The following is an 18,967-nucleotide window of genomic DNA, read 5'->3' as shown; positions in this document are numbered from 1 at the left end:
AATATTTGATAATTGAAGGAGACAGGCTAATGTTGGCTTTGGGGCTTTTAGCAGGATGCAGGTGACAGATCCCACTCAGAGGGACCCTGGCTCAGCTGTACTCGGCTTTCCCAGGAAGGTGATTGTGCAGAACTGCCCAGGCAGGAAACAACAATCCTGCCTCAACTTTCCACCTCCCCGCCCCAAGGATTTTGGGCAGGAACCTACTTACAAAGCTGCCACCTAGAGGCGCTTTTCTGCGGTGTATATAACAGCGAGGCAGCTGGAAAGAGCACTCAGTCTTTTGAAAACGGCTCTGCGATCAGGGTCTGAAGGCAGGAGGAGAAGGAGGGGAGAAGCCCGGCCGGTAGGTAAGGAAACGAGCTCTGCTCAGCGCTGTAGGGCAGGGCTAGAGAAAGGGAGAGCGTGGGAATGCGAAGCAGGCTGGGCTCCTGGGGCCCAACGCGTGCTTGCTCCTGGGGGGGAATTCACCGAGGCTGGGAAAGGTGGGGGCATTAGAGAGCTGCCTTGAAATGAGCATTAAACTGCAAACGCGGGCTGCTTTCGCTCGGTGGGGCTGGGGGGGTTGCCCGCCCCCGGGCGGAAGGCAAACCCAGTGGCCCGGGGGAGAGATCCTCCCAAGTGGCTTTGTTTTGCATTCGAGATTAGTCAGCGTGGATCTTGTATTGGAGAGAGTGACCTCTTACTCCAGGGCCGACTCCCCTCCTCGGGCTCTGACCTCCAGACTTAACCCCGCGCCTGGGGCCGAGTCTCGGGATGCGGACAGAGACAGCGCCCCCCCGGGCCACTGACATGCCTGGGTCGTTTGGGGGAGGAGAGCAGCGTGAGCGACTTCAGTCCAGCGTTCCCGAGACTAGCTAGGAAAACCTGCCGCGATTCTTTCCCCCGGGACTGGCTCGGGCTAGATCGAAATGTGCAACGTGCGTATTGCGGCCGCGGTCGTCAGCAGGCGTATTGGTGGGTAACTAACTGATGATACCCTCTGACCTCCCCTACAATCCCGGGCTGCTTACCAGGCGGCTCAGCTCCGGGAGCTGCAGATCTCCAGGTTACCTAGAGTCCTGTTTCTGGAGGCCACCAGGGCTCATCCGATCCGATCTGTTTGTCTTTCACTCTTACCTGACCTCTCCTTAGAGGCGAGAAAACGGAAGGGAAGCGCAGATGCCTTGACAGCAAACGCCCCTGTTTTAATAAGCGAAGCCTTTGAGCGGGGCTAGGAGAGTTTGTTGAACCGTCGGCATGGGCTGTAGTCGGGCAGAGCCCCTTAAAGGAAGCCTGGGATGGATGCGCAATAAACGGGAACTTCTGGGGGGTAATGAGGCGCTGTAAAGTTATTCCAGCCCGTTGTTAAAAGCAGCATAATGAGGTTTAAAAATGGGAGGGTGCCTCATTAAAGGGTTTATGGAGGCATTTGGTGACATTCCCCAAAGCTTGCATTCTGCCAAGATCGAAGGGCCGCGGTGGTAACTTTTTTGTTCTTTCTCTGACGCAGATGTTGCCTTTGTGTCTGTGCCTTTCTGAAGGCAAAACGTGGAGCTGAAGGAAGGGTGCCTTGCATTTTATTTGCATGCCTAGCAAAGAAAGCACAGCCTGGCTGGAGTCTCTTCGCAACTTTTCACCAGCAGGGGGCCCGATTCACCTCCTGTTGAAGTTCGAGTGGGCAAAACTTCCACTGATCTGAATGGGAGCAGGATCGGGCCCGTAAGAGGGAACATATATATTTTTTTTTTTGCAATTCATCCTTCACCTTAGGAATGTTTCCAGGGAAAGTCATTGCCCGGGCTTCTAAATCAGGGTTAGCTCTTCTCTTCCCATTTTTGGGGTGAAATGTTTGAGGAATAAATACATCAGATATTGGATGCAAAAATGTAAAATGATGTTGCAAACCTCACCTATTCCTCCCATCCTGGGTGTGCGTGGGAGTCCCCCCCCCCACACCCCTAAAAAAATCCTGTGGAATGAAAAGCATTCCCCCCGCCAGACTGATCTTACCCAAAGATATATGATGTTCTGTGAAATAATTCACACGATACAGAGAGAACGGCTGGTTAGCAGCAATCCTCAGAGGATCTATAAATATCTCCTAATGGGGGCCCATCAACTTTCTGGATTTGAAATGCTTTTAAATTCTGAACAGTAGCTTTTTGTGCGACTGTTTCAGGCATAAAGTCAAACTGTTTTCATCCATCGAGAGAATGTGGGAGCTGCTTGAGTGTAACACAAGTGGAAGAGAACGCAGGCTATCAGGGTAGGCAAAATGAGCAGCATAACTGTATCTAAGATGCTTATTTGTGCTCCAGCATCTCTCTCAAAACTATTATGCATAGCCACTGTCCATGCTTGTCTGAGAGGACTTTAAAGGCCAGGCGTATTGATGGTGCAATGCAAACATTTGGCAGAAGAAGAAACTCCCTCTCCCTGGGTTTGAAGAGGTGGTGGTTGCAACCCCTGTTAACTCTGCAGCCAGCTCTGCTTTCAGTTGTACACTGAGGGAAACCCAGAGTAGCTCCAGGGAAGTTAATGGATCTCCTGTGGATTTCCACTGGTGTGACTGGGAACAGCTTGATTGTTTGGTAAGCGTTGGCAGCATGCTTTGCACTTCCCAAGAGAGGGCAACTGCACTAAGAGTTCACAGGTGAAGGGCTTGACCCTGCAAACACCTACCACTGAATAAAGTGCTGGCCTCAGACTCTGTAAGTGTTCCCAGGATCGGGCCCTAAACACCAAACCAGAAAAGACCCTGGAAAGACACAAGAAGGATTAACACAATTCTATTACATGCATACAGTAATGGCTGAGGGTTTTCAACACCACTGTAACTCACTCACCAAATAACATCTCATGATAGATTACCCCTATCAAGTGGGACAGCAACAAGTACTTACCTTGTCTAAATGCTTTTCGTAGCAGATAGTTTTTATCAGCTCAAAGAAAGAGAGAGGAAAGAATGGGCGGGGCTAGGGAGTGGAGTGTAAAGCTGTCTGGAATTGGTTGGTTGAGACACAGATAGTGGGAATGATTGCAGAATTGCAGACCAGAGTTAGCTTGGAGAAACCTCAGAACAACTCTTTGTTAGGGGTCCAGTGTATATTGATGGGTCGGGTAGCTACTCTTCTCCTGTACTGATCTCTCTAATTTAAAACAGATTGTTCCTTTAAATGCAAGGTTACATCTGTTATCAGCCTTCCATGCTAAACCACCATCATGTCTAAAAAGCGAGCTGAACACGGAAAGAGCCAAATTACTTTAGGCAGCCACACTGAGGGGACTGATAGGCTTTTTTTCCACCCCCGAAACTAACCTGGGTGGGAATCTGAGCTCTTGTTACACAGCCAATCCCAGACTACAGACAGACTGGCCTTTGCATGCTGTAATCTCTGAATGAATATAGCTGTCAGGATTTCAATTCCAGCAGCTCCTCCCTGGCTGGGGATTTGAGCACAATGGACCATATCAGCTTTCTGGATGGAGTTCTTTTATCACTGACTGGGTGTGTGGGTTTATATAGAATCACACATGGAGGTACTCACACACACAGAGTAAAGGGATAGTGGCCTGCTAAGATTCACCAGATGTACAGGATGGCCCTAATTTGCATGCAGCAAGATCACAAGAGTCCTTATTTAATGAGTGGTCAAGATTGCATTGTTTTTGGCTTAGCTGGCTCACCAGACCAGACAGCCTTGCTATTCTAGGCTCAGTGCTGGCAGGTGGCCAGAGTCCTCAGGTCAGTTTAAGCTCTCTGCTTTCAAGGGATATTATGCTCCCATTTTTTGCATACATTTCACCAGGGAATAGTTACACAGTATGTTTTCTGTGACCCTGATGACCTAACACCATGCATTGCCTTGGTTTGTCTTAGATTACATTTGCTTACAAGTAACCTTAGAGGATTCCTAATGGTATGAGGATGATGTCTTCACCTTGATAGTTAACTTGGATCAGTGTCTTTGTTTGTGAAGTCAACAGTTCATTCAACTATTAATATATCTCCCTAGATCAGGTGATGCCCTTCCAGTTTGCAGTTAGGCATCCAAAGGAGAGGGACTAGTGTTACAAAAGGGGTAAATGTGACCCAAAGGGAAATACTTTTGAAATGCAGCAGTATTGTCAGTCCCCACTCTTCCAAAATCACAAGTCAGACCCCCCCTTTGAATCACATGATTGGCTTAACAATCATGAGATTTTTTTTTAAAAAAATATCCGGGTGCGGTTTGCTTCCTGGGTTTTGAGGTGCTAGAGCATACAGGGGTCACATTTTCAAACTCTTCTGCACAACCATGAGGCCTTGAAGTGTTTTATTAAAAAATGAAAGTGGAGAGTCTCCCATAATCCTGCTGGCAACTGCAACTTTAACATTTTGACTTGGAACGGCAGATCGCTGAAAACAAACTGCTTTTTTATTTATAGCCCTCTCCCTGAGATGTCCCTGGCTAAGATATGGTTGGTGCTTTATTTCTTGAGCAATCTTAACGCCATTCACAGCCCTCGTGCTGATGACAAGATAGCCTCTCTATAGTATGTTTTATATGCTGATTTTTCCACATGGGACACACTGGAGCATGTGCCTTTAAGCCAGTGTTGTCTTAACTGAGCCTTCTAGTCTCCTCAGACCAAATACATTGCTGTTGTAACTCCCCTGATCTTGATAGCATAACACCAGAGAGGGATTTGGCCCATCTTTGGCAGATGGCTCATAAGCACACAGCACGCAGGTGCATAGTTTTGGCAGATGTGGATGAGAAATCCTCAGCAAAATCTCAGAGGCAGATGGGCTCAGAATGATTGATTTATTTGAGCAGAGACTGGCCTCTCCTGAGATGCCATAACAGCAAAGTGCAGGGAAGCCTGTCTTGTGCCCTCTGACTTACACGTCAGAATAAATCAAGAGGTCGGCATGAGCCTTCTCCCTGTGCTTTGCTCCAGTAACAGCAGTTATTACAAAACTCTGGTGGCCTGTTCTGAGAATTGCTGAGCAGCTGGAAGTCCAGCTGAAGTCAGCAGAAGCTACGGTTGCTCAGCACCTGGGAAAACTCGAACCCAATGTCTCCTGTCTATGGTACTTATCTGGCCTCCATCACAACACCTGGGTCTTTAATGCATTTATCCTCAGAGCACCGCTATGAGGCAGGGCAGGCCTATTCTCCCCATTCTACAGATGGGGGAACTGAGGCCCAGAGAGACTTGCCCAAGACACATCGGAAGCCTGGGGCAGGGCAGGGGATTGAACCCAGGCTAGTGCCTAACCACTGGACTATCCTTCCCCATGAAGGAGAAGGAAGAATATTGAACGGATCGTCTTCAATCCATTCTTGCTCTGTGACGAGTTTAATTCTCTTTGTGTGAAATGAGACATGTTCTGCCTTTAGAGTGAATGGGACTTGGGCCAGATCCTCAGAGGGTTTAAATTGATGTCTCTCTATTGACTTCTGGGGTGGATCTGGCTCACTGTGTTTTGCAAGCTTCTCTGTTTGTTGTGGCTGTTACGCTACAGGAATCAAATAATGCTTGTGGGAGCTAATGCCTTTGAAGTGGGAAGTAAACCTGAGTCGCCCCGTCGCCCGCCCCCCCCCCCCGTGCCGGTCTAACTCTTGCCTTTGCATTCTATACAGTGCCTGTAGCCGTGCTCCCAGGATACCTGAACACGCTGATTTCCACAGCGGACTGGTTTTTCCTTTTGCTATAGATCATTATGAGTCTGGAAGATGAAATCCTCATCATTGCGTAGGTCAGATGAGATTTCTCTCTGCGCTTGTATTTAAACACTACTGCTTGGCACATGCCCAGAACTGAATGGAAACCAGCAAGGAATACAGATCTTCAAATAAGATCCTGGCCTCTATGATTAGCCACAAAGAGCAGTTCCTCCAGTACTGGGCATGAGCTGAAGCAGCTTCGTTTTACTGAAGCGAGGCTGTCCTTATTAAAACAACTGGTTACTCTTTTATTTAACGATGCCCATTTTGCTCCCAAAGCTCTGACTTCAGACTGTCAATGGGCTAAAAGGATGATGGTCCACGTGCACTTAAAGTGATGATCCAAACCATGTCCCAGGACAGTCTGTTCACTCTTTACATAGGGGTCTGATCTCTCCCGTTATTATCACCACTAAGTGTCCAGCCAAGGAACAGTGGACCCGTTAATACTCATCTGTTATTGTTTCCCCTTATCTCCCCTCTCTCTTCCTCAGCTTGTATCAACAGCAGCACCCGCTGTTGGGCTTGCCCAGCACTAATCATGTAAATTGGAGCATGCCCCTTGAGCCACGCTGTGTACGCAAGCAACTACCTCCCTGCAAGGCCAGGCTCGCCTCATGCACTCCTTGCAATTTCAGTTCCCAACAGAGTAGTGCTTCGAGCAGCCTAACGTTATGTCACGTGGCGCTGATTTTCCTTGTTCGTTCTTGCAAAGTAGCAGGCCCCACAAACCCTGCTGAAGTGTCCTGTGTATCCGAAAGATTCTTTAACGAGGAGAGAGGGAGATCGGGACTGTGCACAAATGCAGACTGCCATGTAAATGCTTTCTTTGGCGTGGCAGCGTAACAGTTTGTTAAATCAAATTAATATTGCCCCAAAGGCAGCAGCAGAAAGCAGAAGGAGTGGGTCATAGCTACACCCTTTTCCTTTAATGGGAGAGGCTACGTATGTGTAAAAAAAATAAACCCTTGTGCCTGGCAACCATCCAAGATGTCTAAATTTCAGAAAACAGTTCTATCCTAAGGGGGAGAAGAGGAAAGGGAACCACAAAAAAAACCATGAAGTGAGGCAGAGATTGAGGAATTTCTTGTCCAGCTGACCCCTTGTGTACCATCCCTCCGGGCCTGCCCAGGAGGCCTGCTTGTAAAGGCTGGCCCAGTGGGCAGAGTGAAACAAGAGAAGAGCTCCATGCTAAGGTGAAGGGACCAGGAGAATAACACTCTTTTCCGCAAAGCCTGGGCCAGAGTGTGGGAGTGAATTACTGCCCCGCCCTGGAGGGGTAGCATTGCATGCCCTCCCTCCACTGACTCCAGTTCACTAGGAGGGAGTTTGTACCATTTGTATGGCATCCGGTGGGTTGTACCATTTTCCTCTTCTCAGGCTGGTATGTAGCATCCCTATGGCTTGAGGAAGGGTCTGTTCCCTTGGGACAGCACAGCGCTGTGATTTCAGAGCACGCTCAGCTGAGTCACACCGGTTTATAAAGTGGAGGTAACTCCACTGAAATCAATGGGCCTGATTCTCTGCTGCCCTGCTCCTTGTGTTGTCATTTATCCCAGTGCTAAGAGCGTATATGATGCGCCCAAACTGGGACTCCGTGCTCCCTCTCACCAGTGTTAGGGTTTCAGGCTCATTTTGCACTACAACTGCAGGCCCTGGGGAGTCAGGCCCAGTGGTGTTACACTGGGGTGAAACCAGAATGAGTGAGAGGAGAATTGGGTCCCGATTGCCCTTAACCCCTCACTCCTTCTGGCTGATCCCAGGCACAGCTGCTGTTCCTGGTCTTGCTTCATACTTGTGGCAACTAACCAGAATGGTTTCATTTTAAAAGCCCCAAATAAAACCTGGAGCTCAGAGCAAGAATCTATAATCACTTTGGAGAGCTCCAAATTCTACCCACATAAGCCTTTGCTTCCAAGGAATTTGTCCTCAAGCCTTCTGCTGCTGTTACTGCATATGCACAAAGGTGGATGAGGGCTAGCATATCCAGTAAAGACCTGGGACATCTCATTAAATCCCTATTCACTTCTCCTTGTGGTGACCCTTCCCTACTCATTTCCTGGCGGCACATTGATACAGTTCCTCGATGGTGAGATACGGCTTCAGCAGCCTCCCAAAGGTCTTGTCTATACTTGGAATTAGCCCCGATTTCGGCCATTGGCATTGCGCACCAGTGCGACCCCCTAGTGGAGAACAGGGAAACTACAGGTGGATTTAGTCCTTGAAACAGAATTAGGTGTACAGGTGCAAATCATGTCTACACTAAGGGTTTGTATTGGTGCAACAAAACTGGTGCCTGGCTGAAACTGGGGCTAAATCTAAGTGTAGTGTAGATGTTACACACTGATCTGCGTTTTACCTGTCTCTCTCTGCCCGATCCACAAGGGATGTGAGTCTGTTACAGCCCCCACCTACTGTGCCTGGTCTTTTAGCGCATGCTGTAGATACTCATACTTTTATTTCCTGAGATCACTGGTTCAGTCCCTGATATTGTCAGCCACGTTGGCAGCCCTCACAAAGACAAGGTCTTAGAAAGGCTGACTTGCTGCTGTGGGTGGTATTGTACCGTCCACAGGGTTGCGGTGGCTGTTTGCCACTCCCAATGGGTAGCAGTAACTGCCAAAATGGGTCCTGGATTTTGTGGGAAGCTGTAACATTCTGTTGGTTCCATCCTTCTGCTGGCAATACACGTAACAAGTAGCTCACCTCTTTATCTCCTCTCTGCAGACGGAGGAACTGTTGAAGCAAAAATAATAATAAAACACATATATAGAAAGTGTGTGTTGCTGAGAGAGAGGCTGAGCTTCAGCAGCTGGGGTGAGGGCATATTCTTAAATCCAAGCTCTCTTCTAAGAAAGAAAAATGAGTCTTGCTGCTCTCAGTTACACAGCAGCCAGGCTCCAATTCTCTCACTGCGACATCATAATTGTTAAACACAGAGGGATGCTTCATTAGATGTAATTGAGAGGGTGGGGAGCAAGAGCCTGGATTGAAATTGGGAGGAGAGTACAAAGGTCTTAGGTCTACACTTCTGTTTAATGCATCTGGAGCTGTACTTGATGTGATGCTTAACAGAACCTGTGGTAACTGTTTTACAGTACTCTCAGCCAGATCAATTCTACTATGCTTGAGGGAGTGCAGATAAAATGGCTTAAAGATTTCCCTGCTAAAAGTGATAGCATCATCTTTTCTGTTGCAGAAGACAGATTCAGTTGCATGACATTTATTTGGCCATGGTGTACTTTGTGGATTTCACACCCAGGGACTACAGCCAACCTGATGATGTCATACACAGACTAATAAAAAAGCACACAAAAAGCCAATGTTGTTTCTCTTTTGCAGACCACATGAGTTTTGTTTTGTGTTCCTCAGTCCCAGTTTTCTCTTTAACTGAAAGTACTTTATGAGGATATGACACAATTTAAACAAAGCACCCAATAGACAAAATGTTCGCAGAGGGATAGCACAAGTGTTTTGATACAAGGATGGTAGCAGAGAACTCTAACCCTTGCTAACCAAGATATTTTCTTATTCTTATATTGGTTTTAGGTTATTTGGATTCCAAATTGACTGGCCATGAGTGCAATTGACTTGACTTCCATCCTTGATCTTCTGGACGTGGGCAATTTCTCTGATAGCAACTGGACGTGCAACAATGGAGACTGCATCATTGTCGATACACTCTCGTGCCCTAGCACACTTAATAAAAGTGTCTTATTGTACACCCTCTCTATCTTCTACATCTTTATCTTTGTGATAGGGCTGGTGGCCAACTCAGTGGTTGTCTGGGTCAATCTCCAGGCCAAAGCAACTGGTTATGAAACCCACCTCTACATCTTCAATCTAGCCATCGCCGACCTGTGCGTTGTCATCACCCTTCCAGTCTGGGTGGTCTCCCTTGTCCAGCATAACCAATGGCACATGGGAGAAATCACATGCAAGATCACTCACCTCATATTTTCCATCAACTTATATGGGAGCATCTTCTTCTTGGCATGTATGAGTGTGGACCGCTACCTCTCGGTTGCCTACTTAACCAACTCCAGTAACCGCAAGAAGAAGATCATCCGACGCTTTATCTGCATCTTTGTGTGGCTTCTTGCCTTCTCTGTCTCTCTCCCAGACACCTATTACCTGAAGACTGTCTCTTCAAACAATGAAACTTACTGCCGCCCTCTCTATCCAGAGGAGAGCTTCAAAGAGTGGCTGGTTGGCATGGAGCTCATCTCTGTTGTGTTGGGCTTTGCCATTCCTTTTCCCATCATTGCTCTTTTTTATTTTCTCCTTGCAAGGTCCATCTCTGCCTCCAGTGACCAAGAAAGGAAGAGCAATGGGAAGATCATTTTCTCTTACGTTGTTGTGTTCCTTGTCTGCTGGCTGCCCTACCATGCGGTCGTCCTGCTCGATATCTTCTCGGTCCTTCATTTTATACCCTTCAGTTGTCAAATGGAGAACTTTCTGTATGCGGCTCTTCACGTCACCCAGTGTTTCTCCCTCATCCATTGCTGCGTCAACCCCATGCTCTACAGCTTCATCAACCGAAATTACAGATACGAGCTCATGAAAGCCTTTATTTTCAAGTACTCGGCCAAAACAGGCCTCACCAAACTTATTGATGCTTCCAGAGTATCGGAAGCTGAGTACTCTGCTCTGGAGCAAAATGCCAAATGATCGCCACTCCATAAGGACTCATCTTGGACCTTTTCATACTTGTCTCTGATGGGGCATGAATTCACAGCTTGGAAGAGAAATAAAGAACCATAATGTAAATTTAGAGTTTTTGAGCAAACCAAAATCATGCATTATTTTAATGTGTTTTGTTTTATCTACTGCTAGCTAATCCAGCCTTTCTGGACCGAGACCACGGTGCAAATTCTATGCAAATGGGTGAGAATTTGTAGTAAACAAAGCCATTGTGTACCACAGGTATCATGTGTCTTCAGGATAGGCTTTTTTTTCCATGTGTAAAGGAGACCCTCTCTTGGTTTCATTGTATATGTGTTATATAGATATAGATATATATAGTGCATTGTATTTAAAAACCCAAGACTTTATTTTCTGGCTGTTGGTGTACCTTATACAAATGTATTTGAAAGTTTAAATATATTTTTATCATGTATTTGAAGTATATTGCTGATAATTGTATCCAGAGTGCTGTAGTCTGAATGTTAGTCCAATTATAGTCAAAATGAATGACAAAGGATGACTTTAATAGCTATATGGAGATTATGTATTATGTGTGTGTTTGTCTACTTTGGCTGGCACACTTTATTTACAATAGCTTTGTTGTGGTTTATACCTATATGTATGGAAATAAGCTGTATGTACAGTACTGTGATATAGTTTGACATCATATTAAAATTAACAGTAACGTAAGAGGTTAACTCCCACTTCCATGTTTCACCAAGCAGTATCCTTATGCACAAAATGAATGACCTTATTTCCAAGAGTCCTCTCTATTTGTAAGTTATTTTTTTAAAAAATAAAAATCTGGAAAAATACACAACAGTGGTTTAACTTCTTTTCTTTTTTTTTTAAACTAACCCTTTTACTTTCTTTGATGCAAGAGCAGACCTAACACATACACGTGTACGTGTGTGTGTGTGTGTGTGTGTTAATGGCAGACAGAAACAATTTAAAGAGGAAAGTCAAATAGGATTTGCTAATGGTAAAGCTAAGGGGGAAAAGCAGTGGTGTGGATGGGAGTAGGCTTTTGAACAAACAATCTATTTAGAAGATGAGTCAGCTGTACTCTTAAGGTAAATGCATCCGATGAAGTGATCTGTAGCTCATGAAAGCTTATGCTCAAATAAATTTGTTAGTCTCTAAGGTGCCACAAGTCCTCCTTTTCTTCTTAAGGTAAAGGCTGCTAGAAAAGACAGGATCCTGAGAATGAATACACAAACAAAATTTGGAGAGCATAATAAAGCAATAGGATTTGACATAAACTAGGCTTAGTCCCTTGCTATTTCATTGCGCTAGAATTCAGAGGTTTGCAAGTTTCCTTCTGACAGTCCATTTATTTTTAACTCGCTTTATGGCTTCCTATTTGTATCACGATAGTGCCTAGGAGCCCTAGTCATGGACCAGTACCCCACTCTGCTAGGGGCCGTACAGACACAGAACAGAAAGGTGCTCCTTGCCCCAAGCAGCTTCCAACGTAAGTACTTGCAACATCAAATTTGCAAACCATTGGGCCAAATTCAGCCAACCAAGGAGAGCCACTGAAACTCATAGCACCACAAAGGTTCTTTACTCCTTGGCCAGGTGATATCCGATCACATGGGCAACTTCTTTCTGTGCTGACTGGCTTACTTTCACTGTTTTGCATGCCGCTTTAATTATGGCGCTCTGGCAGTTATTTCCCAGTCAAGGTTGCTGCAGAGCTTCCATTAGAAACCTAATTTTGGCTCCCCTTAAAAAAAAAAAAAATCAATTTTGAAATTGGAAGGTTGGGGTTTTCCTACAAAATTTGGATATGGTGTTCCTGAATTGGATGCTCTAAAAACTGTCTGTCAGGGTTCAAAAGCCTTCTATCCCTTCCCCCACACTTTCCTTAGGCCTGTTTGGTGCTGCAAAATTTTACAGGTTAAAAATTGCCTTATTTCAGCACATCTTTATATGCAGCCACTCAAAAGCGAGACTTCAAAACCCTGAGTTTTCTGTCAGTCAAACTAAACTGCCTCCCCAAAGAACGGAAGTCCTCTAGTGTCACTCTTTCACTAGTACAGTGCCAGAGTGGACTCTGCATTACCGTTACTGATTCAAACAGTCCTCCTGGAGCAATCCCACAGTGCCCCTATCCCTGCATTGACAACTGCTCTGGTCACAATTTTGAATCTGGTAAAACTTTGTAGTGAAAATGTGGCCTTAGTTTCCCTTTGCAAGAAAAAACAAAACAGAAACCAGGAGTTAAAGAAGACTTAGTTTATTAGACTCTCTTAGGTAAGGACTTGTCTACTTGGGAAAGTTTGACGAGTTATATCAGTATAGTTAAACCAATATATAACTCCCCATGGGGACACACTCTTATTCTAGCATAAGAATGACTTTTAACAGTTTAGATTAGACCGTTTCCAATAATACATAAACTAAACTGGAAAAAGGCACACTTCTACTGGAATAAGTGTGTCCACCAGGGGTGTTATGCCTGTATCAGTTTAAATTTACACCTTATCTTATACTTTCCTCTCTATACAAGAATACAGTACCTGGGACCAAAATTGAATCAAATTAAAAGAAATCATCTGTGTGAAGAGGAGGGGGAGGGGAATAAACCCCCGGGTCCATGAGCCGTGCCAGTGAAATCAAACAAAATAGTTCAGAACTTATTGGTAAGGAGTTAACTATACTTGGATGACTTCATACAGGAAGAATGTGACCTGCATTAAAAGTGCTATCCATGGGGTAGGAATACCTGTATAGATGAATGAAATCTAATCATTGGTTTGTAGTCCCAATTTACCTTCCAAGCTTCACACACCATCTTCCCCTAAGTGCTGCATTTCGTATTAGGGTCTGAATTAACAGGAAGATCTTGACAATCGCCTGTTGTGAGCGAGCTCCTGGCCCAAGATGGCTACCAGACCTTGTCCGTCCCAGCATATGGATGGAAGAATTGAAGAATGGCCTGGTAGGCTTGAATGAAAGGGAGGCTAAACCCTTCCACTTTTTGTCTGCTCTGCTGGGGGAAATTCCAGCACAGAGGTGGAACGCATGTGTTGCTCCCCTCATGCACCATTTTAAGGCTGTCTGTGACAGGGCACTATCAGCAGCACCCTGATTACTGACATGGCTGCTGCCTGGAGAAAGCTGCAGGCCCAGCCCTGGGTGGGGGATTGTGAACAGCTGGGTGACAAAAAGAAAAGGAGTACTTGTGGCACCTTAGAAAGCTTATGCTCAAATAAATTGGTTAGTCTCTAAGGTGCCACAAGAGAGCCAAGCCACATCATCAACACTAACCTGCATGGGGAAGTCTGAGGGGACCCCCCTCAGATGAAGAACCTGAGGCAGAGATGTGCAGGGCTCCACCATGCGGTGCTCTAGAGGCAGCAACCCCGTTACAGAATGGAATAGTGACTGTAAGTTGTAGCATTAACAGTAGCGCTGGTTACTACAAGCTGTCTAATAATGAAGGCTCCAATCCTGCTTTGTGCAAGGGGAGCCCTGTGTTTGCACAGGGCTAGTTGCGGGAATACAGCCTAAGAGAATTACTCAGTGACCCGCTTCCCAGATGTGCTGAGCACCCAGAAATCCTCTTGACTTCATTGGGAATTGCACGTGCTCAGTTACCAAGAGGCTGGGTTATGTACAAAAGCTCTGAATGGCAAAACGTATAAACATCAAACAGAACCTGTCATCATACCTTTGGAACCCGTCGTTCTGCTTCGCTGGTTTACTTTATGGCCGAAAGAATTCCAGAGCAGTAAGAGTCCACATGCCTTAGAGGCAGGGACTAACCAAATAAAAATCCATCTGCTGGATGAGAAAAGACTGTGTGCAGGCCTGTTTTATTATTATTCAAACACATATTTTTTTTTATGAGTCATAGATGATAGCCATTGGGGGTAGCACAGTGATTTTAAATCAGATCCTCTGGCAACCTTGTATTGTAGGAAGTGCCTAAGTAACTGGCCTGTTTCTCCTTTGGCTTAACGAGGCTGACTTCAGACCCCAGCCTGTGATAAGGTCACTGGGCATAAAATCCATTTAAAGTTCCTTAGAGGTAAGAAATAACTTAACTGTGAAGGAAGTTTTATGCCCATGTCCATGGTGGCTCTGCCAAAGATAATGCTTAATCCATTTAAAAGAGCTACTTGGTGGGGTGAATGGTGGAGTTTTAAGACTTGAACCATATGGATGGACCGTACACCTGCATGGAGCCTCTGTGATATCAGTGGGGTTCTTCCTGGGCAGAGGGGATGGCCCAGGTGGGTGGTACGTACAAAGCAGTAGTCTCATTTGTATGTTGACACTGAGAATCCCAGCTCTAATATGGTGTGTGGCTATGGACCTTTTGGGCCAGGATCTGCTCTCAATTACACCCCCAGAGTAAATCAGGAGTAACTCCACTGATTTTACTAGAGGTTATCTAGGATCTCCACTGGTGTTACTGAGCACCATGTTATCCTCTGGAATCCCAGCAATGATCCTGAAAGGCTTGCATGCATTTGTTTGGGAGTTTGGGTTTTGCAAAATAGCTTAAAGGTTGTATGTGCACATTCCATGATTGCAGAAAGATTTTAAAAGATATTGTTATGGAATATCTCAGCTATAACAGTAAGGAACATACATAATATTTATAGTACATATTGCTGCCCGCAGAGTTATCATTATAGCTATACCGTGGCTTTCTTTCCTTTCAGCACTTGCTGTTTTGCGAGGACGCCTGTTTTTGTTCTTCTGCTAACCAGTAGCTTATGTTCAAAAGGGGTATTAAATTTCCAAGGATTATAAAACATATTTACATAGGTCAACAGCATAAGGGACAGATCCTGAAGTCCTTATTTAAGGGCCTGATCCTGCAAACATTACTCACATTAGTCGTTCTTACACATACGGTCCCGCTGATGGAGAAATTACTGTCATGAGTCAATTCCATGAGTTAGGGCTGGGGGTTCAGATCTCTAGTTCTCACTTGATTAACACACTGCATTTAGTGGATAGTTTATCTAAGGGCAGAACTGAATAAGGAGATGTCACAATTTAGCTTTAGAATACAAAATAACCACAAAAATACACATACAAGAAAAGGAAAAAAAACAACATCCTCATCTTTTGCAGTGGATATTCTATCCTACCTTATTTGTATAGACTCCTCTTTTAATGATTCACATTAATTCCTTTCACTAGGAATTCTAATTATGAGGGTCAGCCGGACTAATCAACCATACATTCCATTCTTACTGTGGTGTCCAGCTCATTGATCCATTATTGAATGATAGCTTGGGAGCTCCCTCACCACAAGGCCAGGTCCTGATGTTCTTATTCATGTTGCATAGCACCTGACTCCAAGAGTGGTCCTGTTGGAAGCTGCTATTCAACCTGCAAAAGGGCCCCAGAATCAGTCCTCCTGGGATTGCCACCTTATCTAATATATACACAGAAATATTAAAACAAACCAACAGGTTACGTCCTTTGGCAGTGTAGCTCAGCTTAGCGCCATTGCAAAGTGTGAAATCCACAGAGCTAAACTCGTTTTACACCAGCTGAGAATCTGGTCCATGATGTTCTATATCACGTTGGATCCTGTTATCCAGTAGTTCAAAGCTGACTGATGTTTTTTACCTTTACTTTTCAAGGTAGGAAAAGAAAAATACTAACATCCTGTACTGTACTATTTTCAGAATAAAGCAAAAGAATTAAATTACATTTTAACAGCACAATCCTGACAACAGCAAAGGTCAGGGAACTTTTAAGTAAGGTCACCCTATCGATTGCAGCAGCAAAAGGATTAACATCAAATACTTTACCATGAAACGCTGAAAAGAAGCAAATTCAGCCTGCTATATGGAAACCCAAGTCTCTTTCATACATAGCAGAGCCGCTGACCTATTACTGTTCAAGCTGCACTATGTTGCCTTGCCAACATATATTCCGAGTTATCCAAGCAGAGTTAATGCTTTTGCAGAAATGACTTTTTCTGTTTTGGAGAGGGGTTTTTCTTTTTCTTTTTAAAAAATTGCTACAAAAGATTTCGAACCTACCTAGGAAATGACCTTAATCAATTTAGTTCCACCACCAAGTATGAAAACTCAGATCTTTCTGTTTTGCTTCCTCTGAACATTGTCTTGATGGCACTGAACAGGGTGTTGAAGTCACAGCTTGATCGAAGCTGGGTTTTTGTTGTTGTTGTTTTTTTTAACCCATCCAACTGGCAGTCCATTTTGTGGGGAAGGATTGATGTGACTGACAAGTGTTTTGAATTTCAAACTGGAAGGTCTCAAAATGAATGAAAAGCAAGTGACACAAAGAGAAAAAGTAAATCCTAGGAAACAAACACAAACAAAAAAATCTGCAAGTTCTGCAAAAGGGTCACAGAGGCTGCATTCAGATCTTTTTCAAGTCAGCATTTTTGGACCATCTACAGGCACGTTGTTGGATTCTGCAGCAGGAAATCTGGATAGATAATGAGCCAGATCTTCACCTGGTGTGAATCTAAGTAGATCCATGGAGCTACTCCAATATACACCAACTATAAGGATCTCAGCACTGCTTGTTTCAGTGTATTCAGTGGTGCAGAAGCAAGTGGGTCATGTTGGTGACTTTGATTAAGGGTGTGTTAGTGATTCCACTCTATAATCCTGTTCTCAGGGACAACAGCTTCATTTTTGGCCCAAAGGGATTATCCAGGCTGCTGGTCTAAATGGATACAGCTCCATTGACTTAATGGCATTTCACTCAGCAGAGAATTTGGCCTTTCATAAGGAAGGATCCCCCACCCTCAAATATTATTACTTATTATTTGTATTGCAGTAACACCAAGATAATTTAACCAAGATCAAGGCATCACTGTGCAAGGTGCTGTACAGCCACATAGTGAGAAATAAGACAAGGAGTACTTGTGGCACCTTAGAGACTAACCAATTTATTTGAGCATGAGCTTTCGTGAGCTACAGCTCACTTCATCAGATGTATACCGTGGAAACTGCAGCAGACTTTATATACACACAGAGAATATGAAACAATACCTCCTCCCACCCCACTGTCCTGCTGGTAACTGAGGAAACTTCAATCCATCGGTGATCTTCCTGATAACACCATCCTGGCTACTATGGATGTAGAAGCCCTCTACACCAACATTCCACACAAAGATGGACTACAAGCCGTCAAGAACACTATCCCCGATAATGTCACGGCTAACCTGGTGGCTGAACTTTGTGACTTTGTCCTTACCCATAACTATTTCACATTTGGGGACAATGTATACCTTCAGATCAGCGGCACTGCTATGGGTACCCGCATGGCCCCACAGTATGCCAACATTTTTATGGCTGATTTAGAACAACGCTTCCTCAGCTCTCGTCCCCTAAAGCCCCTACTCTACTTGCGCTATATTGATGACATCTTCATCATCTGGACCCATGGAAAAGAAGCCCTTGAGGAATTCCACCATGATTTCAACAATTTCCATCCCACCACCAACCTCAGCCTGGTCCAGTCCACACAAGAGATCCACTTCCTGGACACTACAGTGCTAATAAACAATGGCCACATAAACACCACCCTATACCGGAAACCTACTGACCGCTATTCCTACCTGCATGCCTCCAGCTTTCACCCTGACCACACCACACGATCCATCGTCTACAGCCAAGCTCTGCGATACAACCGCATTTGCTCCAACCCCTCAGACAGAGACAAACACCTACAAGATCTCTGTCAAGCTTTCTTACAACTACAATACCCACCTGCAGAAGTAAAGAAACAGATTGATAGAGCCGGAAGAGTTCCCAGAAGTTACCTACTACAGGACAGGCCTAACAAAGAAAATAACAGAACGCCACTAGCGGTCACCTTCAGCCCCCAACTAAAACCCCTCCAACGCATTATTAAGGATCTACAACCTATCCTAAAGGATGACCCAACACTCTCACAAGTCTTGGGAGACAGGCCAGTCCTTGCCTACAGACAGCCCCGCAACCTGAAGCAAATACTCACCAACAACCACATACCACACAACAGAACCACTAACCCAGGAACTTATCCTTGCAACAAAGCCCGTTGCCAATTGTGCCCACATATCTATTCAGGGGACACCATCACAGGGCCTAATAACATCAGCCACACTATCAGAGGCTCGTTCACCTGCACATCCACCAATGTGATATATGCCATCATGTGCCAGCAATGCCCCTCTGCCATGTACATTGGTCAAACTGGACAGTCTCTACGTAAAAGAATAAATGGACACAAATCAGATGTCAAGAATTATAACATTCATAAACCAGTCGGAGAACACTTCAATCTCTCTGGTCACGCAATCACAGACATGAAGGTCGCTATCTTAAAACAAAAAAACTTCAAATCCAGACTCCAGCGAGAAACTGCTGAATTGGAATTCATTTGCAAATTGGATACTATTAATTTAGGCTTAAATAGAGACTGGGAGTGGCTAAGTCATTATGCAAGGTAGCCTGTTTCCTCTTGTTTTTTCCTACCCCCCCCCCCCCCAGATGTTCTGGTTTAACTTGGATTTAAACTTGGAGAGTGGTCAGTTTAGATGAGCTATTACCAGCAGGAGAGTGAGTTTGTGTGTGTATGGGGGTGGA

General features: G+C 44.9%; 1 protein-coding gene across 10 annotated transcripts; it reads left to right on the top strand.

Annotated features, from left to right (window-relative positions):
- Positions 1–230: 230 nt before the first annotated feature.
- On the top strand, positions 231–11,202 carry ACKR3 (atypical chemokine receptor 3). Of its 10 annotated transcripts, none has more exons than XM_048869414.2 (4): positions 1,554–1,701; positions 2,162–2,248; positions 5,613–5,728; positions 9,246–11,202. In XM_048869414.2, exon 4 carries the CDS (start codon positions 9,273–9,275, stop codon positions 10,365–10,367), a length of 1,095 nt encoding a protein of 364 aa, XP_048725371.1. In that variant the 5' UTR covers positions 1,554–1,701; positions 2,162–2,248; positions 5,613–5,728; positions 9,246–9,272; the 3' UTR covers positions 10,368–11,202. The 10 variants fall into 10 exon arrangements, with proteins under 10 accessions (XP_048725372.1, XP_048725361.1, XP_048725370.1 ...); XM_048869417.2 differs by having other exon boundaries at positions 1,558–1,795; XM_048869413.2 differs by lacking the exons at positions 1,554–1,701; positions 2,162–2,248; positions 5,613–5,728 and adding exons at positions 247–350; positions 692–920.
- The last annotated feature ends 7,765 nt before the right edge of the window (positions 11,203–18,967 follow it).

Source organism: Caretta caretta, chromosome 11, assembly GCF_965140235.1.
Source record: "Caretta caretta isolate rCarCar2 chromosome 11, rCarCar1.hap1, whole genome shotgun sequence".
Lineage (NCBI taxonomy): Eukaryota > Metazoa > Chordata > Testudines > Cheloniidae > Caretta > Caretta caretta.
This window is presented reverse-complemented; position numbering and strand designations above follow the sequence as displayed.

Excerpts from the sequence above, each read along its gene's own strand:
- ACKR3 (XM_048869415.2), top strand. The coding sequence starts at position 9,273 with ATGAGTGCAATTGACTTGACTTCCATCCTTGATCTTCTGGACGTGGGC.